This window comes from Xylocopa sonorina, chromosome 5, assembly GCF_050948175.1.
Source record: "Xylocopa sonorina isolate GNS202 chromosome 5, iyXylSono1_principal, whole genome shotgun sequence".
NCBI classification, from domain to species: Eukaryota; Metazoa; Arthropoda; class Insecta; order Hymenoptera; family Apidae; genus Xylocopa; species Xylocopa sonorina.
In genome coordinates, this window is record NC_135197.1 from 1,550,611 (window position 1) to 1,563,416 (window position 12,806).

General features: G+C 44.6%; 1 protein-coding gene across 1 annotated transcript in view; it reads left to right on the forward strand.

Annotated features, from left to right (window-relative positions):
• Positions 1 to 12,806, forward strand: part of LOC143423792 (ubiquitin carboxyl-terminal hydrolase 48) — a 62,303-nt gene that overhangs the window by 18,705 nt on the left and 30,792 nt on the right. Inside the window, exons 12-14 of the mRNA XM_076895360.1 lie at positions 260 to 367; positions 2,660 to 2,766; positions 12,598 to 12,728. Coding sequence (XP_076751475.1) covers positions 260 to 367; positions 2,660 to 2,766; positions 12,598 to 12,728 — 346 coding nt within the window. The remainder of the gene's footprint in view (positions 1 to 259; positions 368 to 2,659; positions 2,767 to 12,597; positions 12,729 to 12,806) is intronic.

The window sequence follows — 12,806 nt, forward strand, 5'->3', positions numbered from 1 at the left end:
ATTGCATCGTTCGAAACGATTAACTGGCTGACGACGGTGCTCCTAGAAAATAATGTTCAAAATATAGTTTTCACGCGTTTCTCATGGGCGAGTGCCGATCTTAATTAACCTAAATAGAAAACTGCACGAGTCGATTTCGTTGAGTATTAAATAAATGGCTGTTGATAAATATATATGATATAATCAACTGAACTAAAACTGTTTATTTAAGGGGGTGTTAAATAGAACGAAGATTTTTTAAAGCTTCTTTTTGTTTCAGATATGCCGAAGTGTTTTCGAAACAACCACCGGCTGGTGTCAGGAATAGCGTTCTTCTCTGCGAGCCGCATAAAGGATTCCTCTATCCACCATCCGTTACCAACGAATTGTAAGTATTTATCAGAAACTTGTAGAGATTCTTTTAGAGGTTCTTTTTAAATGGAAGACAGAAATACGCGTACCAAAACCCCGTGGGGAAGTGAATGTCTTTTCGCTTTTCTTCAAGTTCCTCCGTTCTCCTTGACAACTATATTATAAAGCGAACGTGCGTGATCCCGTGGCACTGCTTTCTTCCCTACCCCGTCCCTCTATGTCCGCGTGACGTGATGGATACACGAAAGTGTCACCGACACGCCCCCGGGGTCCACCGTGGCAATCCACCCTCTCTGACCATTATGCTAAACCATTGTCCACTATCTGCCTAAGATAGCCGACGGCTTAAGTTCTCGGCCTCTCTGTTCACCCTCAGCTGTATCCAGACCGTTAAGAAATCATTTTCAGTCGTCAATCTTGAACCTTTCATCCCCCTTTTACCGTACACTCGATATCTTTTACCGAATGGTAATTAAATTATTTAGATAATTCACTACAAATATTATATATTGTAGCATCACATCGCGTCATTATTATATGCAATAACGCGAGTAGGATAGTTACACTTTTTTACTCATTTTTCTTTCCACTCTTCTCGCCTCTTTCGATCAGGATTTCTCTGATTCCTCCCCTTTTTCTCCAGCTCTTCTCGATGCATCGACCATTATTCGGGCGTTAGGCAAATACACGAGGAGAGACGACAAGCTCGTCCGCGCGGTTTTTGCCTCGTGAAAATTCAAATGAGACCAGACCGCGCGGCATATTGCGCTGAATCGAAATTAATGTCGCGCAACTAATTATCGGTCGAGTCATCATCGTCTCGGCAGCGTATCAGCGGCCTGGTAGCTCGTTCCACCGCGGCGGAACGCGCCTCCATAAATTTCTGCTTACGTCGCCAGCCCGCCGTCGTATCCCATCGCTAATTTCTATAGTCAATTACGTTTTCCAATTAAATCGTTTAACGTTTAACGTTTACTCCGATAAAAATGATTCCGTCGCTTAGTTATAATATATAATGAATAAGCAAATTCATTAGTGGAAAAAAGAAAAGGAAACTTTGAAATCTCGCACATAGTACATTTTATGAGATTAATTGTCGAGTGTAATATCACTCAAACGATTCCTGTGCTTTATCCAAATCTTTCAATCATCTTTGGACGTACGTAACGTAACGGACGGAACGTAAATTCTATTTTTCAATAAACCTCACAATAGAAATTCTAATGGTTATTACAACCAGCAATTGGTGAAATTGTTCCCTTTCTCAGTTGGCATTGTATTTCAATTCCATGATGTAATGGTGAACCCTTTATTTTATCTCTACTACAGTATTTATAGATACAGTTAGTGAAATTGGTATTTTTCTTGTAAAATGTTCTCGCGATGGTAGGGGTGCGCGTATATCCCGTGATTTTTCGAAGCGTTATCGATCATAGCGTAGCGAGATTCCGGCGTGGTGCACGGGCTTCAGGAACCATGCCAGGATCGGGCGAACAATTGCGGGGCAAAAAGCTGGAGCCGGCGCGCGGCAAGAAATTTCTAATTTGCGGTATAATTAAGGGAGACGGGGCAAAAACCATCACGGATTCTACACCGTTGTCGGAAAATCGCGAATTCCACCTTGCGAGTACGCCCCTGGCTCGATCGCGGAGACCGACTAATTCCGTGTGCGTTGCATTACGCCCGGGCATATTGTTAAGTAAATAATTGATTACGGATCGCTTAAATATTTTCACCGCGGAGTAAACGGAACTTGCGAAATTATTGAAAAGATGATTTATGTAAGGCTTTTGCGAACGTTTCGTGAACGAATTAATGTTTTGCGTGGCTTCGAGTTTTTCTAATCTACAAGTGTTATCTGATGTTTCTTTCTAATCGAAGGAAAAAATAAGAGGCAAACGAGTGATGTCCATTTTTAGAAATTTTTCTTTCCCCTTTTGATAGAACATACATCGCATATCCCACAGTTTGTACAGCAGTTATTAGCAGCAGTTGGTACAATAGTTGTAGCAGCATTTTATTAATCACTCTTTTCTTTCGACCTCTAATTAAGGGATCTAACGTATTTAAAATGATCGAAATGGAATTTTTACTAGCTTTTCAAACACACCATCGTATTTATTTTGTTAGATTTCAGAATAATTGTTTCTGTAATTGTTCTAATTACAATGTTGTCCAAATTTTTGCGTGATCGGCAATAGAAGAAAGAAAATGAACCGTTGAAAGTTGTACATTTCAGATTGTTTATTTCTGACGAAGGTACGAGCGGTCGTTCGCGTTAAAACAATACTTGAAACGTTGATTACAGGTACACGGTGGTAACAGCCGAGGAGTGGTCGAAATTGTTGCAGTTTTACGACGTCGATTATCCAATCGTCATCAAGAAGAGCAGCTCCGACTTCGTGACGGATCCGGGTGAGCGTGATTCTTTAAAATCTTTTTCACTCGCACGTTCTTTCAACTCCAGAGAAAGTGTTTCAAAATTGGACGCACACATTCCCAACGGCATAACGAGGAAACGATTTCTCTATCCGTGCGATCATTTTTATCGATCAACTTCTTTCGCTTTTAACTTACAACCGTGCGACAAAAACTGGCACGATGTTCAATTTTCCCTAATAGAAAGTTGTAAACATTGCATGTTTAATCGATCGCCGTGGATAAAAGTACAAACCAGTTTACTTATTGCACGATAAATGGTTAATTACATGGGTAGAAAAAAATTCGATTATTTTCGATAATCGAATCGATAAGTAGATGAACAATACAAATCTACGATTATACATTTACATTTCCGGTATGTATTTTTTACCATAGTACATACTTAATATGGTATAATTTATCTATGAATTTCGCTATCACTTTGAGGACATAAGGAAATGCTTAATTTAAATTCAATCGTAGTAACGCACAGATGGTTAGAATTCCAGTGAATTAAGTGACAAATATGCAGAGTTAATTGAAATTATACAATTTTTCAGCCAATTAATACCTTTCAATCGACCAATGGCCGATTCTGGGGTATTTTGAAAGTACAAGCTGCTAAACAGAATCGTCTCTCAGTCATCCGGTGGTAAAACTAACCAATCGAACATTGAGTCGAACAAACGATATTACGTATTAGGTAATAAATCGTTAGAGGCAAATTAAAAAGCTTATAACATCACAATTATCGTTCCACGCGCGGCGCCATTCGCGTATCAATTTCCTGGTACAGCGCAGAGATAAATCGTGCAATTAACAGCTTTCTCTTTTATTCCATTCCTAGGCCGTTCGATCTTATCGGCAATTAATTTTCGTGCGCGTCCACGTGATCATTATCGAAACGATATCGTCCCTACGCGGATCGTTAGCAACCCTCCCTCTCCTTCGATCTTTTTCCCTCTCATCTTCTCAATCTACGCTATCCACCGTCCGTCTGATCTAATTATCGGTACACGATCCCGCACACGCGCCGTCGATTTTTCCCTCTCGCGATTTTAACTGGATCTCTCTCGATAGGCGAACGATTTATCTGCGGCTCAATCGCGCGCCGGTGGAAATCGCAGACGTTTCCCCTGTATCACGAAGTTCGCGTAACCGGATCTCCCGGTCCCGTCGCTATTTATTTGTGACTTAATCGAATCGAGGGAATTGTTGTTCTTTTTTCTGCGAGGTCTTTAAGCGTCCAGATTATTATTGATAAAGTTGTTATTCTGAAGCGATAGGACCATCCGCGCGTACATTTTTCGCGTGAAAACCAACAGGAGGAGACTATGAGCCGCCACCGGCCGCCATCCGCTTTCCTGTCTACCCCTCGCGCAACTTAACTCGAGGAATAATGCCAGAAGACATTAGCCAGCGATTTACATAAACACCCCACCTACGTTCGTTCCCCTGCCTCCTCGTGGGGAGGCCCGCTTCTCTCTGGCAACCCCAAAGTGTCTCATTATAATTAAGAAGTATCCTGAAAATTAACCGACAGAAAAACCGCCGCCACGAGGAGGGACGAGTAGGTGGTGCCGGTCCAAATGGGCTTCTAAAAGCTCCTCGCGATCCGATCCGGCATTGTTTTACGGTTATACGGCTCGAATCTTTTATTTAACAATCTTCTACAGGGTGTCGCGAGAGGATCGTTACTCTGAATTTTACACTATTTTAATATAAAATTCTTTTTACAACAAATACTGTGACAGTATGTGTTTCTCTTTTGTCGAAATCGGCAAAAGTTTGAGAGAGACGCGAAGCGTAAACGGTCGTATCTCGCGGCTATCGTCAACAACGAACGCAACCTCTTTATCCGACGACGAGTCCCCCGAAAGGCCGATCAGATTTACGTAGCGGGCCGAGCGGGCACGCGCAAGCCCACTTTGTCGGGCGACTGATCCATGTCGTCTAACTGGCAGGCAAATTGGGTCCTGAAGGTAGCACCAGGGGGATCCCGCGGACCGATGTTTACGTCGTTCGTCGCGCTCCAGGAGACCCGGGCGTGTCTCCCTCTAAACATCCCATTGTCTTGTCCGTCTCCCGGCCGTCTCTCCTCTCCGGGCCTTTTTTTCCGGCGACATTTGTCAAGGCCCTGCCTCGCCGGGAATCGTCCGGCCGATCATTTGAATTGCAAAGCCCGGTAGCCTGCCGTCTCGTCGTCTCCGGATACCAGTCGGATCGCCTGATCGCCCGGATGGAGATGTCGTTTAGGGTTAAAACTGTGATTCTCTTAGCACTCGGCGATTCGCGGACTCGTGCCGGCTCGTTGATCTACATCCGCGATTCGATTTCAAGCTCGTCCTTGTTTCATCATCATTTCTCAGTCTATAATAGAAGAATTTAAAGTAAAATGTTTGTCGAACATTTGAAGCTGATGGTTTCGGAGTAAGAAGCGTAGGACGAAACATCGATATTCGTAAAGCATTAGGGAGGAGATAGAGGATTTCACGACGTGGCTCGTTAAACGTCGATCGTCTTCTGTCTGTCGGCCATTAACCGGGGTGCAGCCGCACAGGGGACGTTTCCTTCTTCGGTTTTCTAGTAGCGCCGTCATCGCGTTGGTGGCCCGCGGTGGATGCCCGGAGGGTGGTATTCAATCGCGTCACCTCCGGTTCTGTCAACCGTGGCCGAGGAAGGAGCCACGGCGGGGGCCAGGGTTGCCGAGTGATTGATACGAGGTTGGACGGTGCCTAATGCGAGTCCGCGAACGACGAAGAAAGAAATTGGGGAGGACGCGGACGCGGGAAAGGGAGAGAGAGGACCACCCTCCGTGGGTTTAAGAGTGGAACGATCGTCCAGCGGAGGCTCGTTAGTCAGGGCCGTATCAGTCACCGAAAGCAACCCCCGATTTTTTGTCGGACAGAGCCAAGTGCTCGGCTGCTCCCTCGCTACACTTTCGCTCATTTAGACGTGTGCCCTTAAAACGGGCTAAATTGTCTGTTTGCTCTGGCCTCCTCCTCTCCCTCTCACTCCCCCCCCCCCCTGAATCCTCTTCGATACGACGCAACGTTCCGTTCGGGGATAATCCGCGCGGCGTCGATAATGGAATTTAAACGGAACGGAAGGGTTGCCCGTCGAGGCACTCGATTAATTATTAGTTATGGATAAAGGAGCAAGAGGATGTAAGAAAAAAGTGCGGTCCTTCGCCTAGCCGGGGCCATGGTTTTTAGTCGAACCACTGGGCATCGATTTCCGGGAACCAGGGACTTTTCGATGCAATTAAAAGTGATCCCGCGGAGAGCTACGCGTAGCGCGGTGTTTCGATTCCGTGAACGAAAGCCGTAAATATCGCTTAGGCGCCAGCCGGTGCCACAAATCAGCCGTGGCTGTTCTCTCGTAGATACACGAGACTGCCGCGGCTATGTATCGCGCAAAACCTAGAGAAACGTCGTCGGACGGGAGGCTCGGCAACGGCCATCGGAAAGGGGATCTTTCTGGCCGGCGGACGAACGCGGGAACGGAGACAGAACGGTTCTCGAATTAATATTCGGACGGCGATGTAGATTTAGAACTCGAATTTGCTGATTAGTTTCCTGGCTGTGCGGTCGACTACGCGCTGCACCAGCCGTACCCGCCATAAATGCCCCTGGCCGCGTCGGGGGTTGTTCGGCTTTCGACTCGAGATTTAGTCTCTCGGCCGGGGGTGCCTCAACTTGGCTAACCAGGGGTCAAACGCTTCAGAAGGGACATTTGTTAGCCTTCCCTACAAGCCGCGACAAGTGCGCTGGACACGTCTTAATATATGCATTCACCGAGCAATGAACGTAACTTTACAACTTTACAACTTGTTCTCCGACGATCGATGGATTACCTTCAAAGACGAGTTACAGTTCGTCTTTTTTCTCCTTTTGGTTCTCAAAAGTATAGGATCGTTGGAAAACGATATCTGTCTATTCCTGATACTAGAATTTTCGATCATTTTTTCGATCAAAATTTCATATAGCCGAAACTACACTGGGAACAGTATCTCGGCCCTATTGTTATTAATTTTCACTGTAATTGTATTATAATAATATAGAAAATCCGAAGATATGTATTTCTTCTACCGTTCTACCGTTTCGTTTTCCGACGAGCAGAATACTTCAAGCTGGACCTCTTCCCCCACCTAATAAAGTGTCTGCTTTGTCGTCTATGATATGTGGTTAATGCACGAGTGGCGGCATTAGCCACGGACAATTAAAAGGATTCATCAGTTCGCGGTGCGAGAAATAATGCCGTAAATTAAAGCAGAAGTGGTCTAGAGGAAAGTCGGGAGCAGGTCAAGTTTCGAAGGGTCGAATTGGCAACGTCCCGCCGGGTTTCTGGCTCCTCCCCGCCTTCATCTAGCCGCTTCTCTTATCCAGCAGGATATCCACCACTTGTCTCTACGCAACGGGGGTTCTTTTCCAGCAGGATTAAATCGAGCGCCTAGATGACCGATTCCTGTCCTCCGGCATCGTTCTATACGGTGGGGACCGAGGGGTGGTTGGAAAACAAGATAAAACGAGGATAAAGCTCACTTAGAGGGGCTGTCCTGCGACACTGCCAGCAAGAGGAATCTTCGTTAATCCAAACGTCTAATCGTTCAGATCGCTGAACTCGAATCTTATCCGTTGTCCTAGTTTCCTGCGTTTCTTTTTCCCGTTTTACCATTGGGAAAGCTTGAACTGGCGAAAGACGGGTTGCGGTTGCTCGGAATATACAAGAATTACAGAAATTTAATTATTCCTCTGTAATTAGTGAAAAGTATAGGTAGTGGTACGTGCATAGGCAACCGCTCCATTGATTTCGAGAATATGTTAGACTGGCTCGATAAAAATGTTGCTCATTAAATTTCAGCCGATCATAGACGATATAAACATATGACACTAACAGAGGTTGACACGGATGACAGAAACAGGGTGACTTGATAATTGGTTGTTCTAACCCCGTCTTCAAATAGCTCCGCTTCGTTAAAAGTAAATACTTTGGGTGGTTGGTTAAATTGGCTGAAAACCGCGGCTTCCGTTTAATTAACCCGTCGATCGGGGATCCATTAGCGGGAAGAGGACGTTTCGATTTTCACTGAACGCGCAGTCCCGGTTGCGGAACCGGAAAGCCGCGTGTAATGCCCGCTTTTAAGCCCCGATTACACGCGGCAGCCAGCTACCAGCTCTCGCGTAAGAGGATTACTCTCCGACTTTGTTGTGGCGCTCGAAGACGTTTGTTAGCAAAATCGTTACGGCGACGATCTTCTCGTTCTTCGGCGGGCATCGTTAGAGCCGGCCAAAACGAGAAACCGCGCTCCTTGGATTCGGTAAACTCTGTCTCTTCTGGTCGTTGGCCCGCTCCTCTGCGTTTGCTAATTTCTGCCTCTCTCTCTTCCCCCCCCCCCCCCCCCCCCCCCGTACCTACTAAGACGAACCAATTTTTTACGTCGTTACACAGAGAGCTCGAAGCGCGAGTGCAGCGAACGTTTGTTCACCGAATCGAGCGTAGCGGCGACGGGAGGTTAAACAGAGCAGTTTATGGAACGAGAAATATAAATCATATCCTACCCACGACGACTCGGGGGCAAACGAGGCGTTCGAAGCGTAGTCGAAGGGTGGTCTGACTGTAGCTTCGTCGAGGGGTTAGTATGCATCAATCTTTCATTCACGGGACGAATTCGAGGTTATGAATGAAAGTCGTCAGGACCTTTTAATATCACGCTGCGCCGTCTGTCTTCACGACTTCGATTTTGATCGAAGACCTACGAAATTTCATCGCGAATCTTCAATAGATTCATGCGTCATTCGAAATCGTTAACGATATTTTTTAATCCTTTAATGTCGATTATTTTTCCTAATCGTTTGAAAATACCAACGTTGCTTTTTGCCTCATTTATAGAATTAGTAATATATCTATATAGAAGCACATTTTCCTAATCGTTACCACTAGGGAGTCTACATACGTTTTTCTTTTTTCTTTTTCTTTTTTACTATAGAACACCGGATTCTTATCATTAAGCGACTGACACGCGATAGTACACGAATCGACGGACTAAGATACAAGAATCATGTTTCCTAACGGAGAAAGAAGACCAAAAATGTAGGTGTGCGATACATATATCTGTGTATATATATATATATTCTTTTTAATTTTTAACTCTTAAATATCATTGCAATACTTGATTCGTCATATTTACACTTTATATTAATATTTTTCATTCTTTTTCATTCTTTTAAGACATTTTTCTAATCTTTATCTTTAAAATGAGTGTTGCTCAGGGAGATGATCAGGGAGGGAATTTTCTACAAAAGCGTGTTCCAATTCCATTTTTTCCTTATGCCGCTAATTTGTACCCTGCGTCGTGTGCTCCTCTGTGGCCTCGCCCCCCCCCCCCCCCCCCCCCGCCCCTCTTTCGTCTTTTTACTATTAAGTCGATTCCCCTCGCTTCTGTGTTGTTCACGGCGACGTCCTTGTGCGGGACGTCCGACACGACTGTCTCTGACTATTCTTTTGATTTATCGATCTTAATTAGTCAAGGTCTCTACGTGTCTGCGTTGCCTCAAATTGGCCACGGGCACTAGTTAGGACTGTTTGTTAAGGGTATTCTCGAAATTTGAAATTTTGCGCATCAATTTTGTTTCGCGTTGCACAGAAACATGCGTGAATAGCAAGTTTCTATTCTATTGAATCAAATTTCAATTGTTATCCTGTATTTTTATTTAAAGATAATAATATTAATATTAATTTGAAATTTAGTATTTATAGATATAATTCATTTCGTCGGGTAAATTCTCATATTGTTATAAATTTTTCCTACGATTGCATTGCGTGTGTGCATTGCGTTGTCGACCGATTAATTTAGGACTCAGGTGCATAGTTGTTATTTTCCTTGGATCGTTTATACTATCCCCGAAATTTCGCAATTAATTTCGGGAACAGTACAAGATCGCCCTGTAATTGATTTCTAGGGCAATAATCGATCGATGACAACTTGATTACCACTCTGGAATCTTTTCCGATGCTTCTGTGAAATTGGTCCCGATGATTGATAGCAGAGTTGGATAGATTCTATCGGGTGTAGAACACGTAGAAGATAATAATAGGAGGAGTAAAGGGAAGAAAGATATTTTTCCAAGTAGATCTCGCTGCTGAAACTTGTTCGAGATGTCTTCGAAATTACACGTCGAATCGCGGCGTGAACTCGGCGAAAAGTTCGACTCCGTGGCCCCACGAGGGATTTCGGCGCGGGCCGTTTCCAGGCGCGCGATAAAATCCAAAGGAACCGTCGGTGGTAGCGGCGGGGAAACTTCACCGTAGTCGAGCGAGATCCTGTTCAAGTTTTTGCCTCCTTTCGACCCCCGTTTATGGTTTGACTGCCCTCGGATGGCACTTTAGGGAAATACAGTAGAAAAGCCGCGTTACTGTTCGGCTCTATTGGCAACCAGTAGAGCCTATTGTGTATTATTAGCCAATAAAACCCACTTGCTGTTTGCTCGAGACACGCGCGAATGCCCCTTCGGCGTTCTTCGACTTCTACGCCGACTTTGAACCGTTTCCGTTCCCTCTCTACACGTCCCGTTTCCCACTTCTTCGATACTCGCTTCTTTTTTATTTCTTGTTCAAACCCACCGATATATTACGTCGTTCCACGAGTTTTATGCATTGGCTGTTTATATTTGCAAAAGATAATTTAGCAGTGGCTTGGTAGATGTTGCGTTCAAAATGAATGATTTACGATGGAAAATGAAAGTTTTCAAGGTATTTGGGAATGAACAGCATTTCCATAGATCGTACAAATTTTGCTAATTTTTTGTAGACGCGAGTAGAGACGGGTATATAGAGTTTTCGTAATAGAGTTCTCGGGTATCATTTTGAATATCTCTGATGCGAAGATCCTAATACTGTAATTGGAATAATCGAAGCAAGTTTCAAGATAATCGATCAATTCGTTTCAAAAGAGGTGATTCAGAGCAGGCCGACGAGAGGGGTAAAAGACTCGGAAAAGGGGTACCACTGATTCTCAGTCAGCTCTACGCATTCCTGATTAGCTTAGGCTCGTCGTATTTCCGATTAAACTCGATAGCAAACGATCCTATCGTGCACCCTCGTGCACCGCTCTGTAATTGGAGGTCCAAGGGTGGACATTTGAATTCATTCGGAGTAGCTGTCCTACCATTCCGTCCCTTCGTGATTCCCGGTAATGGCTATATCTTCCTGTAAACTTGGTTCTAATAATTCTACTTTTTGTTTGCGCGTAATTAATTCCTTTTTCGTCGCTTTCGATCAATAAATTTCTCAACGTGCTGCATTTCTTCTCTCTCGTAACATCATCCTTCTTAACGCTCTATTACACACATTCTTATCCTTTCTGTTATCATGCACAGAATAAATATTTTGAATGTAAATTCGACGTGCGTTAACCTTAAATTTCATGATGAGAGATGTTTATTTTTACTCATCAGTATCCATTATCTGCTACCATCTTACTTTCTTAATTTTAACAAGTTAGGTCCTATCCTTATTACGTGAAATCGAAATGCATTTAACCAAATGAAAATTACTAGAACACTCTTATTATCCTTATACAGAACAGATGTTGACAATTTTCAGGCTATGTAACCTAAAAGCCAAAAATTGCTTCTCTCGTTAGTTAACGCTACTATAACAATCTTAGAGAATGGAAGCGTATAAGCGTCAGTAATGAGTAGTTACACGATCGAGCTAAATTCCTCGAAGTAATCGAGACTGATGATTGGAGCTAGCCCCGGAACAGGCCATCGACCATCGGGTCATTGTACGAGCGGGTGTTCTTGCAGGATGTTCACGCGTATCAGCGCGATATCGCGGCGGTATTCTGGTAATTAGGGCCACGGTGGTTGGAGGGTGGTGGACATTCGAATTCATTCGGGGTCAGGGCGTTCCTCCGGGGGTTGCTCGGCGGCCCCTTTAGCGGAAAACTGTCTGAACATGACGTAACGCTCCTGAAAGCCGCTCGGATAGGAGAGCTGTTCCTGCCTGGTTTTTGCGCTGTCCGGCCAGCAACAATGGCCGCTTCTTACGCGGCTCTGGTCACCGTATATTATTAATTACTGTATTAATCTCGCCGACCGTAAGCAATCTATTATACACGGGATAAGAGCCCACCGAGAACCGGCGTCGTCGTCAAAACGCCCGCCGTGCGCCACCCTCCGCTACCCTCCGCCACCCCCGGCACCCTTTACTCCTCATCTGCAGGCCCTTCCTTCGACGCCTGGTTCGTCTGTGACTTTCTAACTTGGACGCTCGAGGGGGTGTCGATGTAATCTACCCCTCCCCCCCTCCCCCCTCCCCCGGATGGTGTTAACGAAGGGTAGCTACGGGTAAAGGGTGTTAGAGGAATCTTGAAATTGGCCGCGGCGCGACCGCTTCGCCAGTGCTTGATACGCTTAAGTGTGGAAAACAGTTTTTGGGCATCGGCTCTGCTCTGTGGAATTGTTGGTCACAGTTACTGGTGCGAGTAAGAGCTCGCTCCCTCCCTAAGGGATATTTAATCAATTTTTACTTAATCGTTCTTTCATTTAATTGCCACATTAGTATCAATGTTTTGAAAACTGAATAGAGGGATATTGTATAATCTTGATTTATATAAAATTGATTTGCACATTTGTTAAAGTGATTAGCTAAACAAAATAAGAACTACAGAAAATCGAATTAAAATAGTTTGACGCAGTAAAATAAAATAAAAGGAAAAATTGAAAACTTGGATCCAGTCACTTTGACTCGCGAGCGACTCAGTTACTGCACTGCAATCGGTTTAAATAATAAGATGATCGCGGTTGCCATTTGTTGTAGCTCTATGCGCGGCGTGCATGCTAGCGAGAATGGAGCAAGAACGCCTCGAAAGCCTCAAGTACGAGCGGGCGACGATCTATATAAAATGCGTGGAGGACAACGAGGACACGAAGACGGACAACGAATCTGAGGTGAGCAGCGTATAAAACCGCGGGGATAGAGTCCGATAGACACTCGGATATCGATTCGACAAAGCGAATCTCGAGCGT